The 21,931-nt window shown below is 50.8% G+C and overlaps 1 protein-coding gene and 1 non-coding gene across 2 annotated transcripts; both read left to right on the forward strand.

Annotated features, from left to right (window-relative positions):
• The first annotated feature begins 3,405 nt into the window (after positions 1-3,405).
• LOC101125455 (sialic acid-binding Ig-like lectin 11) lies at positions 3,406-21,039 on the forward strand. The gene is made up of 12 exons (XM_004061207.5): positions 3,406-3,496; positions 3,567-3,950; positions 4,082-4,366; positions 4,683-4,730; positions 4,876-5,139; positions 5,422-5,469; positions 5,599-5,856; positions 5,929-6,216; positions 12,160-12,256; positions 12,589-12,670; positions 14,326-16,193; positions 19,917-21,039. Exons 1-11 carry the CDS (start codon positions 3,406-3,408, stop codon positions 14,590-14,592), a joined length of 2,112 nt encoding a protein of 703 aa, XP_004061255.3. The 3' UTR covers positions 14,593-16,193; positions 19,917-21,039.
• Positions 15,035-15,246, forward strand: LOC115933375 (small nucleolar RNA U3). The gene has a single exon (XR_004069224.1). It is a non-coding gene; the product is annotated as a small nucleolar RNA U3 (small nucleolar RNA).
• Positions 21,040-21,931: the final 892 nt, after the last annotated feature.

Raw genomic sequence — 21,931 nt, forward strand, 5'->3', positions numbered from 1 at the left:
GATGTACAAATACATGGAAATTAAACAGCATGCTCCTGAATGACCACTGGGTCAAGGAAGAAATTAAAAAGAACATCAAGACGCTTCTTGAGGCCGGGCGCAGTGGCTCATGCCTGTAATCCCAGCACTTTGGGAGGTTGAGGTGGGCAGATTACTTGAGGTCAGGAGTCCGAGACCAGCCTGGCCAACATGGTGAAAACCCATCTCTATTAAAAATACAAAAATTAGGCTGGGCGCAGTGGCTCACAACTGTAATCCCAACACTTTGGGAGGCTGGGGCGGGAGGATCACGAGGTCAGGAGTTCAAGACCAGCCTGACCAGCATGGTGAAACGCCATCTCTACTAAAAATACAAAAAACAAGCCAGACATGGTGGCGTGCACCTGTAGTCCCAGCTACTCGGGAGGCTGAGGCAGGAGAATTGCTTGAACCTGGCAGGTGGAGGTTGCAGTGAGCCGAGGTCATGCCACTGCACTCCAGCCTGGGCGACAGAGTGAGACTCTGTCTCAAAAAAAAAAAAAAAAAAAAAATCAACTCAATATGGATCAAAGACTTAAATCTAAGTCCTGAAACCAAAAAATTCTAGAAGATAACCTAGGAAAAACTCTTCAGGACATTGGTCTAGGCAGCGGTATGTATACCATTGTCATGGAATATTACTCAGCCATAAAAAAAGAATGAAATAATATCTTTTGCAGCAACTCGGACGGAGCTGGAGGCCATTTTTCTAAGTGAAATAACTCAGGAACGAAAAATCAAATGCCATTATGTTCTCACTTTTAAGTGGGAGCTAAGCTATGGATACATAAAGGCATACAGAGATCATGGACTATGATCTCATGGAGGCAGAGAGTAGAATAATAGTTATTGGAACCCTAGAAGGGTGCATGGGTGAGTAGGTGGGGAATGAAGAGGTCTGTCTAACAAATATACGGTTATATAGAAGGAATAGTTCTTATGTTTAATAGCAGAGTAGGGTGACTATAATTAACAGTAACATATTGTAGTGGTGGCTAATGCCTGTAATCCCAACAATTTGGGAGGCTGAGACAGGCAGATGGCTTGAGCCTAGGAGTTTGAGACCAGCCTGATCAACATGGTAAAACTCCATCTCTATCAAAAACAAAGTACAAAAATTAAGTGGTAGTGCACACCTGTAGTCCCAGCTGCTTGGGAGGCTGAAGTGGGAGGATTGCTTGAGCTTGGGGAGGTCGAAGCTGCAGTGAGCCGTGATCTCACCACTGCACTCCAGCCTGGGTGACAGACAGACCCTGTCTTTTTTTCTTTTTCTTTTTCTTTTTTTTTTTTTGAGATGGAGTCTCTCTCTGTTGCCCAGGCTGGAGTACAGTGGTGCAATCTCAGCTCACTGCAAGCTCCACCTCCCGGGTTCACACCATTCTTCCACCTCAGCCTCCTGAGTAGCTGGGACTGTAGGCACGTGCCGCCATGCCCAGCTAATTTTTTGTATTTTTAATAGAGATGGGGTTTCACCGTGTTAGCCAGGATGGTCTTGATCTCCTGACCTTGTGATCCGCCCGCCTCGGCCTCCCAAAGTGCTGGGATTACAGGCGTGAGCCACTGCGCCCAGCCTGAGTGACCCTGTCTTAAAAAATAATAATAATGTATTGTATTTTTCAAAATAACTAGAAAAGATGATTTGAAATGTTCCCAACAATAGAAATAATAAATGTTTGAGGTGACAGATATTCAAATACCCTGACTTGATTATACCATATTCTATGCATGGCACAAAATATCACATATACCCCATAAATATGTACAAATATCACATATTAATAAAAATACTTTTTAAAAATCAACAAGCCAGGGCTGGGCGCAGTGGCTCACACCTGTAATCACAGAATGTTGGGACGCCGAGGCAGGTGGATCACCTGAGGTCAGAAGTTCAAGATCAGCCTAGTCAACATGGTGAAACCCCATCTCTACTAAATATACAAAAAATTAGCTGGGCATGGTGGTGGGCACCAGTAATCCCAGCTACTCAGGGGGCTGAGGCAGGAGAATCGCTTGAACCCGAGAGGTGGAGGTTTTAGTGAGCCGATATCATGCCATTGTGCTCCAGCCTGGGCAACAAGAGCAAAACTTCATCTAAAAAAAAAAAAAAATCAACAAGCCAGACACAGTGGCTCACGCCTGCAATGCCAGCATTTTGGGAGGCTGAGGCAGGCAGATCACCTGAGGTCAGGAGTTCGAGACTAGGCTGCTCAACATGATGAAACCCCATCTCTACTAAAAATATAAAAAATTAGCCGGGCATGGTGGTGGGTGCCTGTAGTCCCAGCTACTCGGGAGGCTGAGGCAGCAGAATCACTTGACCTTGGGAGGTGGAGGTTGCAGTGAGCCAAGATTGCACCACTGCCCTCCAGCCTGGGTGACAGAGCAAGACTGTCTCAAAAATAAAAATAAAATGGCCAGGCGTAGTGGCTTATGCCTGTAATCCCAGCACTTCGGGAGGCCAAGGTAGGCGGATCACAAGGTCAGGAGATCGAGACCATCCTGGCTAACATGGTAAAACCCTGTCTCTACTAAAAATACAAGAAAAAAATTAGCTGGGCGTGGGGGTGGACGCCTGTAGTCCCAGCTACTCAGGAGGCTGAGGCAGGAGAATGGTGTGAACCCGGGAGGCGGAGCTTGCAGTGAGCTGAGATCCCACCACTGCACTGTAGCCTGGGGGACAGAGCGAGACTCCATCTCAAAAAAATAATAATAATAAAATAAAAATAAATAAAAATCAACAAAGGAGAAAGGTTCATAGGACAGGATCCAGAAGAGACCATATGTGGGATTCCAGTTGTCCTTTCCCAGTGAAGTCATACAGAAAGTGCTTAATGCTTGAAGCAAAGATGAGTGACAACATACACCAAGTATTGCCACCTAGGGAAGCTCACCTGAGCCTCGGCATTCAGAGTTTTTACTGGGGGTTGGTCACGTAGATGCAGCTGACTGCCTGTGTGGCTGACCTAGTTTTTACCCTCTGTGGAGGTACAGCAATAATACATGGTGCAAAGCCCCCACCATAAATCACTGTGTTCTTGTAGACTCTTCCAGTGGCTCATGGCCCCCTGGAGAATGAATGAATGAATGAATGAATGAATGGGACTCTGCATCCATCACCTCACCTGCAGCTGTGACTCACCTGTGCCCCCTGACAGTCCCCTCCTAGCACTGCCCATCTCCGAGGCTGGCCAGGGTGGCTCCTTCCTGGTTTGGGGCTGGTCCTCATGCCCTCTGCCCTGCTGCTTCCCCTGTGAAAGGAGAAGTTGGGAGGCGAGCTTTCAGGACATAGTGGTTCCCGAGGCTCCTCCTCTGCGGATGGTCACTGCCCCTCCACCAGGCTTCCTGCTGGAGGAGTTTCCTTCCCAGCCAGGCCGGCCCAGAAGCCAGATGGTCCCGGGACAGGCCCAGCCCCAGAGCCCAGAGATGCTGCTGTTACCCCTGCTGCTGCTACCCCTGCTGCTGCCCGTGCTGGGGGCGGGTGAGTGGGTCGGTGGCTGGGGGTCCCACGCAGGGGCTGGGGCTGCCGCTGAGCCTCTGCATCTCCCCAGGGTCCCTGAACAAGGATCCCAGTTACAGTCTTCAAGTGCAGAGGCAGGTGCCGGTGCCGGAGGGCCTGTGTGTCATCGTGTCTTGCAACCTCTCCTACCCCCGGGATGGCTGGGACGAGTCTACTGCTGCTTATGGCTACTGGTTCAAAGGACGGACCAGCCCAAAGACGGGTGCTCCTGTGGCCACAAACAACCAGAGTCGAGAGGTGGAAATGAGCACCCGGGACCGATTCCAGCTCACTGGGGATCCCGGCAAGGGGAGCTGCTCCTTGGTGATCAGAGACGCGCAGAGGGAGGATGAGGCATGGTACTTCTTTAGGGTGGAGAGAGGAAGCCGTGTGAGACATAGTTTCGTGAACAATGCGTTCTTTCTAAAAGTAACAGGTATGGAATGGGGTGGGAACCCCTGCCTGTCACACTGGGGAGGGACCCTGGGGACAGGCTATGGGCTGAGCAGAGAGGGCTCTCAGGGACCCCTGCAGCACAAGAATTCCCCACCCCAGTCTCTGTCCCAGCCCTGACTCAGAAGCCTGATGTCTACATCCCCGAGACCCTGGAGCCCGGGCAGCCGGTGACGGTCATCTGTGTGTTTAACTGGGCTTTCAAGAAATGTCCAGCCCCTTCTTTCTCCTGGACGGGGGCTGCCCTCTCCCCCAGAAGAACCAGACCAAGCACCTCCCACTTCTCAGTGCTCAGCTTCACACCCAGCCCCCAGGACCACGACACCGACCTCACCTGCCATGTGGACTTCTCCAGAAAGGGTGTGAGCGCACAGAGGACCGTCCGACTCCGTGTGGCCTGTGAGTGTGGCCTGGGAGGGTGGGGCATGCAGACAGGCCCGGTGGGTGGGGAGGTGGAGGAGCCCAGCGGGACAGTGAGCGGCTCCCAGCTCAGGAGCATCCAGGGAGAGGAAGCTGTGGGGTCCCAGGATGCCGGCTCAGCCCTGGGAGGGGGATGGGAATGGCGTCTGATCCTCTGTCCACATGTGTGAGCCCTGGAGCTGGTTGTCATTTGTCCATCCTGGGATGTTCCCACTTTCTTTTCCCTGAGGGAGTTTTTTCCAGGTGTGAGGAACAAATTGTCTCTCCCTGAAGCCAGCTCACAATCTTGTTGCAGACGCCCCCAAAGACCTTATTATCAGCATTTCACATGACGACACGTCAGGTACTGAGGGCCTTCGGGTTGGGGCTAGGCCAGTCCTCTTTAGGGATGAAAAGGCTTCAGGGGGGTGAGGGGATGTGGTCCTTTTTGCAGCCCCCTCCCCCATTCTCTCTCTCCACCCCCACCCTCTCTCTTTCCCTGTCTTCAGCCCTGGAACTCCAGGAAAACGTCATATATCTGGAAGTTCAGAAAGGCCAGTTCCTGCGGCTCCTCTGTGCTGCTGACAGCCAGCCCCCTGCCACGCTGAGCTGGGTCCTGCAGGACAGAGTCCTCTCCTCGTCCCACCCCTGGGGCCCCAGAACCCTGGGGCTGGAGCTGCGTGGGGTAAAGGCCGGGGATTCAGGGCGCTACACCTGCCGAGCGGAGAACAGGCTTGGCTCCCAGCAGCGAGCCCTGGACCTCTCTGTGCAGTGTGAGTGTGCCCAGCAGGGGCCTGGAGTCCATTGGGAGGGCAGAGGGATACAGGGGCTGGGCTCAGGGTCCCAGAGCTGAGGGGACCTAAAGCCCCAGGTCTCAGGGACTGATATTCTTACCTGTGTAGACCCTCATGCAGTTTGTGTCTGGGACTCAGTGGGTGATTCTGCACTGCCCTTCTATCCCACCCACTTCCCCCACCTCAGTCTCCAGGACGCTTCCCTTTGCCCAGAGGGAAGCCCCTGGTCTGTCTAGAGCCGGTCCCCTGTCTCCATTTCAGATCCTCCAGAGAACCTGAGAGTGATGGCTTCCCAAGCAAACAGGACAGGTAGGAAAGGAGACAGAGGAGCCAGGGCCTCTCAGTGCCAAATTGGGGGTCCAGGTGTCTGGAGGGTCCCCACGCAGGTGGGTCCCTGAGCCCTGAGCTGCACGTCAATTCTGCCTCTTCCTTCCCTAGACCTGGAAAACCTCGGGAACGGCACATCCCTCCCGGTCTTGGAGGGCCAAAGCCTGCGCCTGGTCTGTGTCACCCACAGCAGCCCCCCAGCCAGGCTGAGCTGGACCCGGTGGGGACAGACCGTGGGCCCCTCCCAGCCCTCAGACCCCGGAGTCCTGGAGCTGCCACGCATTCAAATGGAGCACGAAGGAGAGTTCACCTGCCACGCTCAGCACCCACTGGGCTCCCAGCACGTCTCTCTCAGCCTCTCCGTGCACTGTGAGTGGGGGAAAGGGGACACCTGGGTCCCAGGAAGGGGCCCCTTCTGAGTCCTGTCCTCCCTCCCCACAGACCCTCCACAGCTGCTGGGCCCCTCCTGCTCCTGGGAGGCTGAGGGTCTGCACTGCAGCTGCTCCTCCCAGGCCAGCCCGGCCCCCTCTCTGCGCTGGTGGCTTGGGGAGGAGCTGCTGGAGGGGAACAGCAGTCAGGGCTCCTTCGAGGTCACCCCCAGCTCAGCCGGGCCCTGGGCCAACAGCTCCCTGAGCCTCCATGGAGGGCTCAGCTCCGGCCTCAGGCTCAGCTGTGAGGCCTGGAACGTCCACGGGGCCCAGAGTGGCTCTGTCTTCCAGCTGCTACCAGGTGAGGGGACTGTGGGGGGCTGAGGTTCAGGGAGAAAGGAGACAGGATCCTAGAAAAATGAAGGTTCAAGGTTGTGGGGAGAGGGTGTGGGCGTGGTGGGAAGGGATGGGGACAAAGTCCCTGCTCTGTGGCTGGTAGTTGTTGCGGGAAACTGAGGAATGGAGAGAGCAATATGGAGAACAGGAGGATTGTTTATTTAAGGTAAGTTCCAGCTTAGTGGATTTACATTTCAAAAGCTGAGCATTAAATAAAGACAAAGAAGGGTTTTTTTATGTTTTTTGGTTTTTTTTTTGAGATGGAGTCTCACTCTGTCAGCAAGGCTGGAGTGCAGTGGCTCGATCTCGGCTCACTGCAACCTCTGCCTCCTGGATTCAAGCAATTCTCCTGCCTCAGCCACCTGAGTAGCTGGGATGACAGGCATGCGCCACCATGCCTGGCTAATTTTTTTGTATTTTTAGTTTCACCATATTGGCCAGGCTGGTCTCAAACTCCTGACCATGCACCTGGACCTCCCAAAGTGCTGGGATTACAGGCGTGTGCCACCGCGCCCGGCTAAAGCAGTGTCTTTATAAGCGGACTTACAAAAGTAAAAGAAAAGGGGTTAATTATATAGTGCATAACTTGTGGCCTTGTAGCTGTGTCAAAAGAAAAACAAGAACTGGTTAGATACAGACATTTGTAAAACATGATTATGCTTAAGAAGCCAGGGAAAGGAGTAACAGTAAAAGAATTTGTTTTGTTTTTTTTTTTCTTTAACCTTGCTCTGGAAGGGGTGTGTCTGGAGCCCATTCCTTTGGCCTTGGCTTTTTAAACAGTGTTATTTTATACCTGTCCTTGAAGTGAGCTTGCTAGGCATAGAAAGACTTGGGTTTTTTTTGTTTTTTTTTTTTTTAACCTTTGCCTTGCCTGTTACTTTTTTGGTAGTGAATGAATGCATATTTATTTTTAAATTTCTGCCTCAGTTTCCCCCTTTTGATGTTTTTTATAAAAGAAGTTTAATAGAAGGCATTACTATTACTTAATTCTGCATGAAGAGACACTTTTTTTCTTTAGACAAAGGTTGATATTTATGCAGAGCCGTTAGCTGAGTGGTAGTTTGCCTAGCTGCTGTTGCCTTTATAGTTGATTGAATGCTTCCAACAAGGAGAGCTAAGAGACAAGGGAGTATTCGGCAACTTCCTAGTATGGCCAGAACCACTTTTATTAAAGTCTTGAACCCTCTGCAAAATGAAAACCAGTCCTTAAAGAGAGAATCTGGAGACCACCCTTTCCAAGTTTGAACTGGAACATGGGCTAATTTTTTTATTTTTGCAGTTATTTTTATAATTGCCTTTTCATTGTCAGCGATTTTTAGGCAGCAGTTAGTTAGATTGAACTTTTTACATTTTTTTTTTCGGGGCTAGGAGTAGTCCAAAGCTAACCTGTTCTGATAGATAACATTCTTCATTTTTGTGGGTTGCTGGGCTAGTAAATCTAATGCATTTGCTGTTTTATTAGTGATGATTTCAAGTACTGCCTGCAACCTTATGATGCGGTTAAGCATGTAAATAGGAGTGTGGTATCCCCATGACCCATTTTGTGCCCAGGTAGCTGGCCTATACTATTGAATTATTTTTTCAGGGGGTTAATTTGTGTCTTTTCAATTTTTTAATTTTTATTTTTGTGTGTGTGTTTGCATTTTTTTTAACTTTATTATAGACAGGATACCTTAAAGTTTCTCCCTGTTGCAGTGGGAATAGGAAAAAAGACGGTCTAATTGTTTCAAGCACACAGGCCCCTGTCCATTTAGCTGGCAACTGTTGATATGCCCATGGCCTACAGCCACCAAAGACCAGGAGGTGCTTGCCAAGTATTTGGAGCTTTCAGCTGACAGTAGGTGTGATTTAAAGAAGAGAAACGGGGAACGGATTTGGATGAGGTCATTTGGATTCATCTTTGCCCCGCCACAAAGTGTTTCTTAGTGTTTTATCGTCATATTGCTGTCCTAAGCAGTTTAGTTCTTTTACTGGGTTTGTAAAAACTTTTCCCCAGCAAGCAACACAGTATTTCCTGATAATAGAAGTTTTTAAGAGCCAGACGCTTGAACTTGTGGGCGTCGGTTCCGGAGAAGAGTCAGTTAAATTATTTTGTGGCATTAACTTTTTTGCTTTCCAAGGCCATTGGTCTTCCGTGTTAGTCCCTCCGCAAACATAGTATGAGGAAATGCCTAGGCTGCCGACAATGTTTTTAGGCAGCCGAGCAAACAGGTTTTCTGCTAAAGGAGTGGGCTCTGGTAACAGGATTACAGGCGTGAGCCACTGCACCTGGCCATAAGTACAAGTTCTTTTTTTTTTTTTTTTTTTTTTGAGACGGAGTCTCGCTCTGTTGCCCTGGCTGGCGTGCAGTGGCGCCATCTCTGCTCACTGCAAGCTCCACCTCCCAGGTTCATGCCATTCTCCTGCCTCAGCCTCCCGAGTAGCTGGGACTACAGGCGCCCGCCACCAAGCCCAGCTAATTTTTTTGTATTTTTACTAGAGACAGGGTTTCACAGTGTTAGCCAGGATGGTCTCGATCTCCTCACCCTGTGATCTGTCCACCTCGGCCTCCCAAAGTGCTGGGATTACAGGTGTGAGCCGCCATGCCCGGCCTGCTAATTTTTCTTTTTATGAGGGCTGCTGCCAACAGATTGGCCTTTTTTTTTAAGCCTATGTTCTGCTTCCTTTTTCCTTCCTGAGTTCTCCTGCTCCTACAGCTGGCCAGTGGGACCGGGCTACGGCGTGGGCCCCGCTCCCGTGCACGCACGCACTGCCATCTATCTTTACTGTTTCTTTCTGATTTTTCTTTTTTCCTTTTTCACACTTACTTTTTTGGGCTAGGTAGGATCTGCACAGCCGTAGTCCACCCCTGGGCCGTTATCGGCCCAGAGGCTTGGTAGATGCCTGCCGCAAGTTGTAAGAATTATGCCTTTCTATTTTTTTTTTTTTTTTTTTTTTGCTTTTTTTCTGGGGCCAGTCCCCGCCCTGCTCTTTTTCCAGATAGAGCCAGGCTGAGGAGAAGGACTAAACCCATGGTGTGCCTAGCTGCTTGGTGCCTCGCTTGTTGCTTTTGCTCTTTCCCGTTTTGTTCTCTGGTCGTGGTTCATGTACATCTTGGTGGTCACTTTTATAAGCTGGGTGGCATTCATGCCTGCAGCTGCCGCTTGACGTCACCCTGGGCTTGCTCTACGAATGCTGTGTTTACCATGCGCTGATTTTCAGCAGCCTCAGGGTCAAATAGGGCGTAAGGCCGGAATGCTTCACAAAGTTTTTTATAAAACTGACTTGGGCTCTCGTCAGCTCTCTGAAGCACTTTTGAAATTTTTCTTATATTAATTGCTTTCTTTCCACCAGCTTTTATCCCTTGCAGAAGTGTCTCTTGGTACCTTTGCAAATGCTGAAGCTGAGTTGCATCCTCTGGGTTCCAGTTGGGATCTTGGTATGAGAACTGACCTTGAGTGTATGCCTGAGCATTCACTGCATCTGCTGGTGCATGGGGTTTTAGCCAGCGGAGAGCTGCCTATGTTACTCTCCTGTGCTTTTTAATGTTCAATAACGTTAGGAAAAGCTGCCTGCAATCTGGCCAGGTTGGATTGTGTGTCAGAAAGACGGATTGCATCAGATCTATAAGAGCTTGAGGCTTCTCCATGTAGGAGGGAGTATGGTGTTTCCAGTTCAGTAGATCAGTAGCTCAGTAGTCAAAAAGGGCTGATAGATGAAGGTCCGTTGCCCCCACCCTGCCTAACCTGGCCTTGGTTATTACAATAAGTGGGTCCTCACATCTCCCTGACAGGCATTTGCATAGCTCGAGCAGGCATTTGCATAGCTCGAGCAGGCATTTGCATAGCTCAAGCACGGCCAGATCTGAGACAGCCTGCTTGACTATTTTGACTTCCTTCCCTGGCCTTTTGAGGCTCCAGTCCTTCCCTTCGGGGTCAGACTCAGGGCATGCTAGCTCCTGAATTTGGTTCCTGGAGGGCTGTTGGCCTCAGTAAAGGGGGGTAGGCTGGGACATATGGAGGAGGAATTTCTGTTTCCTCTGGCAGCTGTTGCAAAACTGGCTTCTCTTGCTCTTTCTGGGGTTTTTCTTTTAACTTCGTGTCAGTCGGTGAAGCTGCTCTTACTTTTATTTTTGGCTCGGGCTACAAGTGTTTTGCAATAAGCTGCTAAACAGGGCTGGATCCAGGTTAGTCTTGTCTGTGCTATATTTAACCATGAATCAATATAAGGAAATTGATCGGGATACTCAGGCTGTCCTCAGACCCCTATCACCATCTTTAATACATGCCCAATTGTTTCCTAGTCTACAGTTTCTTCGGTCAGCCATCCAACATCAAAAGAAAGTCATTCTAATTCAAAGAGAGTTCTCAACATTTGGGGGGTTAGCTTAACTTTATAATCCCCTGCAAAACCTTTCTTAAAGTTTTGTAACATGCACTTCAATGGAGTAAGTTTTGATGGACTGGCCTTCTATTCCTTCCTTTACGGCCCAGCACACTCACTCTTCCTCTAGTTTCAGCCAACTATACCGTCTCCTATTACGGGAGTTTTCAGAAGCTACTTGGCTTTGGAGAGTTCCTTATTCCTGCTACAACTCTGAGCTGTAGGGCAGCTCCTATTAGCCATATGCAGGTCACCACTAGTCTTAGTCGGCCCCACACTTTGCTCGGAGCACACAGTCCGCACTAAGAATTGTGACTTCCCATTTTGTGGCTGATCAGCCTCATTAGGCTTCTTCATTTACACACTGTTACACACTTCCCCACTCCCAGTTCCTGTGTTCCTAATTAGGGTGGTAAGCCACTCTCGCCACCTCCAGTTTCTTAGTTGGGGTGGCGAGCCACTCTCGCCACCTCCAGTTTCCTTTTCCTAATTGACTTAGCAAGCCATTCTCACGTCCTGTGATGGTTGGGGTGTGAGTTTCATCCAAATTGACGAGCCACTCTCGCTGCCCCCAACCCCTCTGGGTTGGACTGTTAGGCACACCGCAAGAAGTGATCAGCCTCCCCTTCTGTCCCTATGGGGATGGGTCCTGCCTTGGTCCCCAAAAGCTTACTGTGGTTCCTGAAGTGCACTGTTTCTGAAATCATTCTGTGGCTCCTTTCAGGTTTTGTTGTGCTGCTGGGTAGGGGCGCCGGCTCAGGGGAGAGCTGATTTCTCCTCCAGGCTGAAGTTCTCCCAGTGGCACCTGGGGTCACAGGTCTCCTGAGGCCCGGGGCTCCAGCCCCCAGAGGCAAAGGAGGCAGTAAACCTACCGTCTCTGGTCCCTTCGTGGTCGCCAAAAATGCTGCGGGAAACTGAGGACCGGTGAGACCGATAGGGAGAACAGGAGGACTGTTTATTTTAGGTGCACACCGGCTCAGCGGACTTGCATCTAAAAAGCTGAGCATGAAACAAAGACAGAGCGAGGTTTTTATGAGCAGACTTACAAAAGTAAAACAGAGGCAGTTAATTTTATGATAGGTCACATAATTTATAGTATAGCATAACTTGTGGCCTTGCATAGCTGGTGGCCTTGTAGCTGTATCAAAAAGAGCTGGCTAAATACAGACATTTGTGAAACATAGTTATGCTTAAGAAGCCAGGGAAAGGAGTAACAGTAAAGGAATTTGTTTTTCTTTCTTGTTTTCCTTCAACCTTGCTCTGGAAGGGGGTGTGTCTGGAGCCTATTCCTTTGGCCTTGGCTTTTTAAACAGTATTATCTTATAACTGTCCTTGAAGTGAGCCTTGCTAAGCAGAGGAAAACTTGTTCTTTTTTTTAACCCTTTCCTTGCCTGTTACTTTTCTTGGAGTGAATGAATGCATATTTATTTTTAAATTTCTGCCTCAGTTGGGGATGAAGAATCCGAGAGCTCTAGGTCTGTGGGAGGAAGGGGCAGGAGGGTCTCAGGGCCAGGAGGGCACCACCCCAAACCCTGCTCCCATGCAGGGAAGCTGGAGCATGGGGGAGGACTTGGCCTGGGGGCTGCCCTGGGAGCTGGCGTCGCTGCCCTGCTCGCTTTCTGTTCCTGCCTCGTCATCTTCAGGTAAGCATCATCCCTGGGAGGGCAGGCAATGCAGGGTGTGGGAAGGGTGAGGGTTCTAGAATCCCAGACAGTCCCAGCTGCAGGAATCTAGTTGGGGCAGTGGGTGTGAGAACTAGGCCTTGGGCAAGAGGATCAGAGCAGGGGTCTGCTCCAGAACCCTGATCCGGGCCATCTATGAGGGTCCCCAGTTCTCACTGTGGAAGTCACCCCATGGATATGTCCCCACCCCACTGGGCTCTGCAGCCTTCCAGCCTCTGCTAAGCCATGTGGGTAGCAGTTTCCCCAGGCTCTAGACCAGCCTGGAGGCTGAAGGGCACTGCCTCCTCCCTCAGGGTGAAGACCTGCAGGAAGGAAGCTCGCAAGAGGGCAGCAGCTGAGCAGGACGTGCCCTCCACCCTGGGGCCCATCTCCCAGGTGAGAGCCCAGCCTCTGTCTGCTGGGGCCCTGCCTGTTCCCCTTTCCTTGATGGCCATGGGTAGTCCTCTTGGTGACTTGCAGAATCATTGTGCCCCAAATAGGGTTTTGCTCCTGGGTCCCCATCAATGCAGTCCCAAGTCCCATGATCTGGGAGGCGCCCTCCCCACTGCTCCCTACATCCCCTCCCAGAACCAAGGGCCCCCCAGGCCTGTCCATACTCTGCCTGTGCTCAGATCCAGTGGACCCTCCACCTCCCACTCCTCATTTCCCCCTGCACCCCCGACCCCTTTGCCCTCCTTCCTATCTCTCCTCCTCAACACAGGATGCCAGAGAGTCCTTTCCTCAGATGACTATTGTCTACTACAAAGCTAAGGGTCCCCATCCTCACTTCTGACACTAACCACAGTTGTGGGGTCCCCACGACCACTCTGAGGTTGGATAACCCCCTAGGACTCACAGGACTCACTGAGAGCTGTGATCCTCGTGGTGATGGTTTATAGTGACCGATACAGATGAAAAGCATGGACAGGAAGAGGTGCTCAGGGCAGGTCCAGGAGATACCAAACCCACAGCTTCCGGTGGCCTTTCCCAGGGGAGCCATGGGGACAGCACCCAATTCTCCCAGCAAGGAAGTGTGACAGATGCACGGAGCATCAGGGCACCGCTCACCTGGGAAGCTCCACCAAACCTGGGTCCAGGGTTCACTGGGTGTGGGTCACGCAGGCATGGGGGACTTGCCACTGACTTCAGTTCCTCAGCCCCTGCAGAGCCAAACTGATGCTACGTAGGCCCTGCCGTAAGTCCCAGTGCTGGCGTAAACTATGTGGCCTGGCTTGTGGTCCCAGGTCAACAGGGATGCTCCTATCAGCAGGATATTCCAAGGCACTACATTAGAAGTTCCTTCCCAGCGCCTGGGCACAAACGGTTGAACCTTTCTCTGGGCAAGGGGAATCCTTTACTTCCAGTAACCTTTCTTTCTTGAGCTCCTAGCTCAGTTTCACAATTGTGTCCGAGTAGATCTTCCAAGGTCTTTGAGGTCAGTTCAGGTCCGAGCAAATCCCTGTCTTTCTCACACCTCCTCCTTCCTGGGCATCCACTTATAATTTGCAATTAGATGGTAACTTCATTGACTATAGCTTTAATGTGTCTACTTCTTCTTCCATACTGCAAGCTGCCTGAGATCAGGGATGGTGTCTCCCTAGTTCCCCCGGGAATATCCAGGGGCTGGCACAGGGGAGCTGTTCCATAAAGCAGCGGGCACTGGAGTCAGAGAAACCTGGACGTGAATCCTGGCCTGACCGCTGCTTAGATGTGCGGTTTTGGGGTATTTACTCAGCCTTCATTTCTCCATCTGATCATGGAGACAATAGTGTCTCCCCAGTGGATTGTGGTGAGGATTTTATGAGTCTGGATTGTGGTGAGGATTTTATGAGTCTGGCAGTGAATTACCAAGAGCTAGATGTTATTGTTCTCAAATATTTGCTGAATGAGTGAATGAATGAATGAGTGAATGAAATGAGGGCCCAGCTGACCTTTGTGGAATGAGTAGGTGAAACAGGAAATACTCAGTTTCCAGATCCTCTTGTGCATCCTCCTTGCTCTCGCTTAGCCCCGATGACCCTAATTTGACCCCCTTTCTCCCCTGCATTCAGGGTCACCAGCATGAATGCTCGGCAGGCAGCTCCCAAGACCACCCGCTCCCAGGTGCAGCCACCCGCACCCCGGGGAAGGGGGAAGAGCAGGAGCTCCACTATGCCTCCCTCAGCTTCCAGGGCCTGAGGCTCTGGGAGCCTGCGGACCAGGAGGCCCCCAGCACCACCGAGTACTCGGAGATCAAGATCCACACGGGGCAGCCCCTGAGGGGCCCAGGCTTTGGGCTTCAGTTGGAGAGGGAGATGTCAGGGATGGTTCCAAAGTGAAGAGGTCTCCATGGAAACAGGACACCAGCAAGTGTGTGGGAGTCGCACTGGTGTGACGGCCAGAACTGGACTCAGATTTCAGCCCCATCCCCAATGAAGAGCTTGAGTTTGAAGATTATACTTTTTTTGAGACAGGGTCTGACTCTGTCCTCCAGGCCAGAGTCCAGTGGTGCAATCTCAGCTGACTGTAGCCTCAACCTGCCAGGTTGAAGTGATCCTCCCATTTCAGCCTCCCAAGTAGCTGGGACTACAATTGTGAGCCACCATGCCAGGCTCATTGTTATATTTTTAGTAGAGACAGGGTTTTGCCGTGTTTCCCTGGCTAGTCTCAGACTCCTGGGCTCAAGCAATCTGCCCGCCTCTGCCTCCCAAAGTGCTGGGATTACAGACGTGAGCCACCACAGCTGGCTGAAGATTATACTTTCAATTCAGAGCGAGTTTGAAGATGACACTTTGAGGCATCGTGTCTATGGTTCATTACTACAGAAGCTTCTCTGGATGTGTAAAGCACAGGAAACCAGGCAGAGGAGGCACAGGGTGCTCTCCAGAACGAGAAGCCAGCTCCTGGAGTTGTTTGCTGCAACTGCCATTCCCCATTGATGACCATGCTCTTCCTTCAGAAGAGGGAGAGTGAGAGGACCAAGTCCAAGTGGTTCCCATTTTAACATTAAAAAAAAAAAAAAGGCTGGGCATGGTGGCTCACGCCTGTAATCTCAACACTTTGGGAGGCTGAGGTGGGTGGATCACAAGTCAGGAGTTCAAGACCAGCCTGGGCAAGATGGTGAAACCCCATCTCTACTAAAAATACAAAAATTACCTCTCCCTCTCCCTCTCCCTCTCCCTCTCCCCACAGTCTCCCTCTCCCTCTCTTTCCACGGTCTCCCTCTCCCTCTCTTTCCACGGTCTCCCTCTCCCTCTCTTTCCACGGTCTCCCTCTGATGCCAAGCTGAAGCTGGACTGTACTGCTGCCATCTCGGCTCACTGCAACCTCCCTGCCTGATTCTCCTGCCTCAGCCTGCCCAGTGCCTGCGATTGCAGGCGCGCGCCGCCACGCCTGACTGGTTTTCGTATTTTTTTGGTGGAGACGGGGTTTCGCTGTGTTGGCCGGGCTGGTCTCCAGCTCCTAACCGCGAGTGATCCACCAGCCTCGGCCTCCCGAGGTGCTGGGATTGCAGACGGAGTCTCGTTCACTCAGTGCTCAATGGTGCCCAGGCTGGAGTGCAGTGGCGTGATCTCGGCTCGCTACAACCTCCACCTCCCAGCCGCCTGCCTTGGCCTCCCAAAGTGCCGAGATTGCAGCCTCTGCCCGGCCGCCACCCCATCTGGGAAGTGAGGAGCGTCTCTGCCTGGCCGCCCATCATCTGGGATGTGAGGAGCCCCTCTGCCTGGCCGCCCAGTCTGGAAAGTGAGGAGCGTCTCTGCCCGCCCGCCATCCCATCTAGGAAGTGACGAGCACCTCTTCCCGGCCGCCATCCCATCTAGGAAGTGAGGAGCGTCTCTGCCCGGCCGCCCATCGTCTGAGATGTGGGGAGCGCCTCTGCCCTGCCGCCCCGTCTGGGATGTGAGGAGCGCCTCTGCCTGGCCGCGACCACGTGTGGGAGGTGAGGAGCGTTTCTGCCCAGCCGCCCCGTCTGAGAAGTGAGGAGCCCCTCCGCCCGGCAGCCACCCCGTCTGGGAAGTGAGGAGCGTCTCCGCCCGGCAGCCACCCTGTCTGGGAGGGAGGTGGGGGTCAGCCCCCGCCAGGCCAGCCGCCCCGTCCGGGAGGGAGGTGGGGGGGGTCAGCCCCCAACCCGGCCAGCCGCCCCGTCCAGGAGGTGAGGGGCACCTCTGCCCGGCCGCCCCTACTGGGAAGTGAGGAGCCCCTCTGCCCGGCTACCACCCCATCTGGGAGGTGTACCCAACAGCTCATTGAGAACGGGCCATGATGACAATGGCGGTTTTGTGGAATAGAAAAGGGGGAAAGGTGGGGAAAAGATTGAGAAATCGGATGGCTGCTGTGTCTGTGTAGAAACAGGTAGACATGGGAGACTCCATTTTGTTCTATACTAAGACAAATTCTTCTGCCTTGGGATGCTGTTAATCTATAACTTACCCCCAACCCTGTGCTCTCTGAAACATGTGCTGTGTCCACTCAGGGTTAAATGGATTAAGGGCGGTGCAAGATGTGCTTTGTTAAACAGATGCTTGAAGGCAGCATGCTCGTTAAGAGTCATCACCACTCCCTAATCTCAAGTACCCAGGGACACAAACACTGCGGAAGGCCGCAGGGTCCTCTGCCTAGGAAAACCAGAGACCTTTGTTCACTTGTTTATCTGCTGACCTTCCCTCCACTATTGTCCTATGACCCTGCCAAATCCCCCTCTGTGAGAAACACCCAAGAATGATCAATAAAAAAAAATTAAAATAAAATAAAAAAATAATAAATAAATAAATATCACAACAGTAAAAAAAAAATAATAATACATTCTCTGCAGCCCAGATTCAGAAAATGATAAAAATTAAAAAATAAAAATGAGGCAGGTGGATCACTTGTGGCCAAGAGTTCAAGACTAGCTTGGCCAACATGGTGAAACCCCGTCTCTACTAAAAAGAAAAAAAAAAAAAAAAAATTAGCCGGGCATGGTGGTGGGCGCCTATAATCCCAGCTACCCGGGAGACTAGGCAGAGAATTGGTTGAACCCGGGAGGTGGAGGTTGCAGTGAGCCGAGATCGTCCCACTGCACTCCAGCCTGGGCAACAGAGTGAGACTCTGTCTCTAAATAAATAAATGAATAAATAAAGCCTGAGTTTGAGCAAGTCATCTTACTCCTCAGTAAAATGGACACAATAAGCCTAAATCACAGGGCTGTAGTGGGACAGAAAGGAAATCATTAAAATAAAGCATCCAGGCTGGGTGCAGTGGGTCACACCTGTAATCCCAGCACTTTGGGGGGCCAAGGCAGGCAGATCACATGAGGTCAGGAGTTCAAGACCAGCCTGGCCAACATGGTGAAACCCCATCTCTACCAAAAATAAAAAAATTAGCCAGATGTGGTGGTGCACACCTGTAGACCCAGCTACTCAGGAGGCTGAGGCACAAGAATCACTTGAACTCAGGAGGCAGAGGTTGCAGCGAGCCGAGATTGCACCACTGCACCCCAGCCTGGGCAACAGAGTGAGGCTCTGTCTCAAAAATAAATAAATAAGGCCAGGCACAGTAGCTCACACCTGTAATCCCAGCACTTTGGGAGGCCAAGGCAGGTGGATCACGAGATCAGGAGATTGAGGCCATCTTGGCCAACATGGTGAAACCCCATCTCTACTAAAAATACAAGAAAATTAGCTGGGCATGGTGGTGCGCACCTGTAATCTGAGCTACTCAGGAGGCTGAGGCAGGAGAATCGCTTGAACCCAAGAGGCAGAGGTTGCAGTGAGCCGAGATTGCACCACTGCACTCCAGCCTGGGCAACAGAGTGAGGCTCTATCTCAAAAATAAATAAATAAACAAAGTATCCCACAGAGGCGTGTGTGCAGTGAGTCCCTCGCCTGAGTCACACTTTTTCTTAGGGGAGCCCACTAGGTATAAAGTTCTGACCATCCTGACCCTGATGGTGGCCTCTGCAGGGCAGTTCCAGCCTCAGAAGTCTCTGAAGTCTCAGCCGACGCTGGGGTTGGTCTGTGTCTCAGCTCATTTCTCCCTCTGCCCCACTTGCTTCCTTCTCCTCCACTCTAAAGGGTTTTTTTTTCTTTTTCCAGATTTTTGAGGCATAACTGAAAGATAAAAATTGAGTATATTTACCATGAACATCATGATGTTTTGATATTTGTATACATTCTGAAATGAGTACTACCTGTTCCATCACCTTCATAGGTCTCTCTCCCTTTTTTTTTTTTTTTTTTTTTGAGACCAAGTCTCGCTCCGTCACCCAGGCTGGAGTGCAATGACACGATCTCAGCTCACTGCAACCTCCACCTCCCGGGTTTCAAGCGATTCTCCTGCCTCAGCCTCTTGAGTAGCTGGGATTACAGTCGCGTGCCAGCATGCCTGGCTAATTTTTGTATTTCTAGTAGAGTCAGGATTTCACCATGTTGGCCAGGCTAATCTCGAACTCCTGACCTCAGGTGATCTGCCCCTTTCGGCCTCTCAAAGTGCTGGGATTACAGGCATGAGCCACCATGCCCAGCCACCTCCACAGTTCTCTTTGGGTGTGTGTGTGGCAGAAACACTTAAGACGTACTCTGTTAACAAATTTCAAGTATGCCATACAGTATTGTTAACTATAGTCACCATGCCGTACAGTAGACTCCCAGAACTGATTGTTGGTTGGTTGTTTGTTGAGACAGGGTCTTGCTCTGCTACCCAGGCTGGAGTGCAGTGGCACTGCAGCTCACTGCAGCCTCAATCTCCTGGGCTCAAGTGATCCTCCCACTTCAGCCTTCTAAGTAGCTAGAACCACAGGCACATGCCATCACACCCAGCTAATTATTTACTTATTTATTTGTTTTGTAGAAACGGGATCTCACGGCAGGGTGCGGTGCCTCACGCCTGTAATCATGCCGTCACTACTAAAAATAAAAAAATTAGCAGGGCCTGGTAGTGGGTGCCTATAATCCCAGCTACTAGGGAGGCTGAGGCAGGAGAAATACTTAAACCCGGGGGGCCGAGGCTGCAGTGAGCTGAGATCGCGCCATTGCACTCCAGCCTGGACGCCAAAAGCAAAACTCTGTCTCAAAAAAAAAAAAAGAAAAGAAAAGAAAAGAAAGAAACGAGATCTCACTATGTTGCCCAGACTGGTCTCAAAGTCCTGGCCTCAAGCAGTCCTCCCGCCTCAGCCTCCAAAAGTGCTAAGATTACAGGTGTGAGCCACCATGCCAGGCTGACCCCATCTTGTAAATGCAAGTTTCTACCCTTTGACCGACATCTGTCTGTTTTTCTCCCCTCCTAGCCCCCAGCAACCACGGTTCTAATTCTACTTTGTTTCCATGAGTTTTGTGGCAGGAGAATAGGGGATTAGGGGAACAGGGGTTCAGCAGGTGCAGCCAGTTCCTACAGGCAGGAGAGCAGCAGGTGTGGCGTACAGGTCACGTCTTCCCTCTCGTGATAACAAGCCACATCAGCCTCTGATTGACTGCGGCCGGGTCTCCACTACGGCCACTGATTGGTCGTGAGCCAATCCTTCATGGCCTCTAACCAATTGGAAGCCTCTGAAGGGCGCCTAGGGGTGTTGCCGGGTTCCTTCTAGCTTATTACAAACCTTAATTGGGGAGGCTCTTGAGCTGCTGGCTGGATCCCGCTCCCACTCTGAATTGTCTTCAATAAATCTGTGCTTTTCTATTCACAATAGCAAAGACCTGGAATCAACCCAAATGCCCATCAATGATAGACTGGATAAAGAAAATGCGGTGGGCTGGGCGCGGTGGCTCACGCCTGTAATCCCAGAGCTTTGGGAGGCCGAGGCGGGTGGATCATGAGGTCAAGAGATGGAGACTATCCTGGCCAACATGGTGAGACCCCGTCTCTACTAAAAATAGAAAAAATCCGGGTGTGGTGGCAGGTGCCTGTAGTCCCAGCTACTCGGGAGGCTGAGGCAGGAGAATCACTTGAACCTGGGAGGTGGAGGTTGCAGTGGGCCAAGATTATGCCACTGCACTCCAGCCTGGACAACAGAGTAAGACTCTGTCTCAAAAAAAAAAAAAAAAAAAGAAAAGAAAAAGAAAATGTGGTGCATATACGCCATGGAATACTATGCAGCCAGAAAAAAGGATAATCATGTCCTTTGCAGGGACATGGATGGAGCCGGAAGCCATTATCCTCAGCAAACTAACACAGGAACAGAAAGCCAAACACCACATGTTCTCACTTATAAGTAGGAGCTGAACAATGAGAACACATGGACACAGGAAGGGGAAAAACACACACTGGGGCCTGTCAAGGGGCCGGGGGAGGGACGGGATTAGGAAAAACAGCTAATGCATGCTGGGCTTAATACCTAGGTGATGGGTTGATAGGTGCAGCAAACCACCGTGGCACACATTTACCTATGTAACAAAGCTGCACATCCTGCACATGTACCCCAGAACTTAAAAAAAATCTGTGCTTTTGTTACTCCATTCTTCTGTTGGTTTTTCCCTCCTTGCATTTTCTTTTGTTACTTGATTTGTGCATTTTGTTCAATTCTTTGTTCAACACGCCAAGAACCTGGACAACTCTCTAGTGACAGTTTGACTTCTGTGGATTCCACGCATCCGTGAGATCGCACGGTATTTGTCTACGTCTGATTTAGGGTTAACTTCTGTTGTTGCAAATGGCAGGATTTCTTTATCTTATGGCTGAGTAGTATTCAACTGTATCATGCATGTTTTGTGTGTCTATGTGTGTGTACAGCTGACCCTTGAACAGCACAAGTTTACACTGGGTTATACACAGATTTTCTTCCTCTTCTGCCACCCCTGAGATAGCAAAATGAGTCTCTCCTCTTCCTCTTCCTCCTCAGCCTACTCAACGTGGAAACAATTAGGATAAAGTTTTTTGTTTTTTTTTTTTTGAGACAGAGTCTCGCTCTGTCGCCCAGGCTGGAGTGCAGTGGTGCGATCTCGGCTCACTGCAAGCTCTGCCTCCCGGGTTCACGCCATTCTCCTGCCTCAGCCTCCCTAGTAGCTGGGACTAGGTTTCACCATGTTAGCCAGGATGGTCTCAATCTCCTGACCTCAGGTGATCCACCCGCCTGGGCCTCCCAAAGTGCTGGGATTACAGGCGTGAGCCACCGCACCCAGCCTGAGAGGATTTTCTTATAAAAGTAATAGATAAATTGATAGACATTTAGGTTGATTCCGTATCTTTACTGTTATGAATAGTGGTGTAATCTACATGGAGGTGCAGGTATCCTTTTGATATATTGACTTCCTTTCTTTTGGATACATACTCAGTAGTGGGATTGCTGACTCATATGGTAGTTCTAGGTTTAGTTTTTGAAGAAATCGCCATACTCTTCTCATAATGACTACACTAATTTGCATTTCCACCCACAGTGTAGAAGAGTTCCCTTTTCTGGCTGGTCGCGGTGGCTCACGCCTGTAATCCCAGCACTTTGGGAGGCCGAGGCAGGCAGATCACCTGAGGTCGGGAGTTTGAGACCAGCCTGACCAATATGGAGAAACCCTGTCTCTACTAAAAATACAAAATTAGCCGGGCATGGTGGCGCATGCCTGTAATCCCAGCTACTCAGGAGGCTGAGGCAGGAGAAGCGCTTGAACCCGGGAGGCGGAGGTTGCGGCGAGCCGAGATGGTGCGATTGCATTCCAGCCTGGGCAACAAGAGTGAACTCTGTCTCAAAAAAAAAAAAAAAAAAAAGAGTTCCCT

Source organism: Gorilla gorilla, chromosome 20, assembly GCF_029281585.2.
Source record: "Gorilla gorilla gorilla isolate KB3781 chromosome 20, NHGRI_mGorGor1-v2.1_pri, whole genome shotgun sequence".
Classification (NCBI taxonomy): Eukaryota; Metazoa; Chordata; class Mammalia; order Primates; family Hominidae; genus Gorilla; species Gorilla gorilla.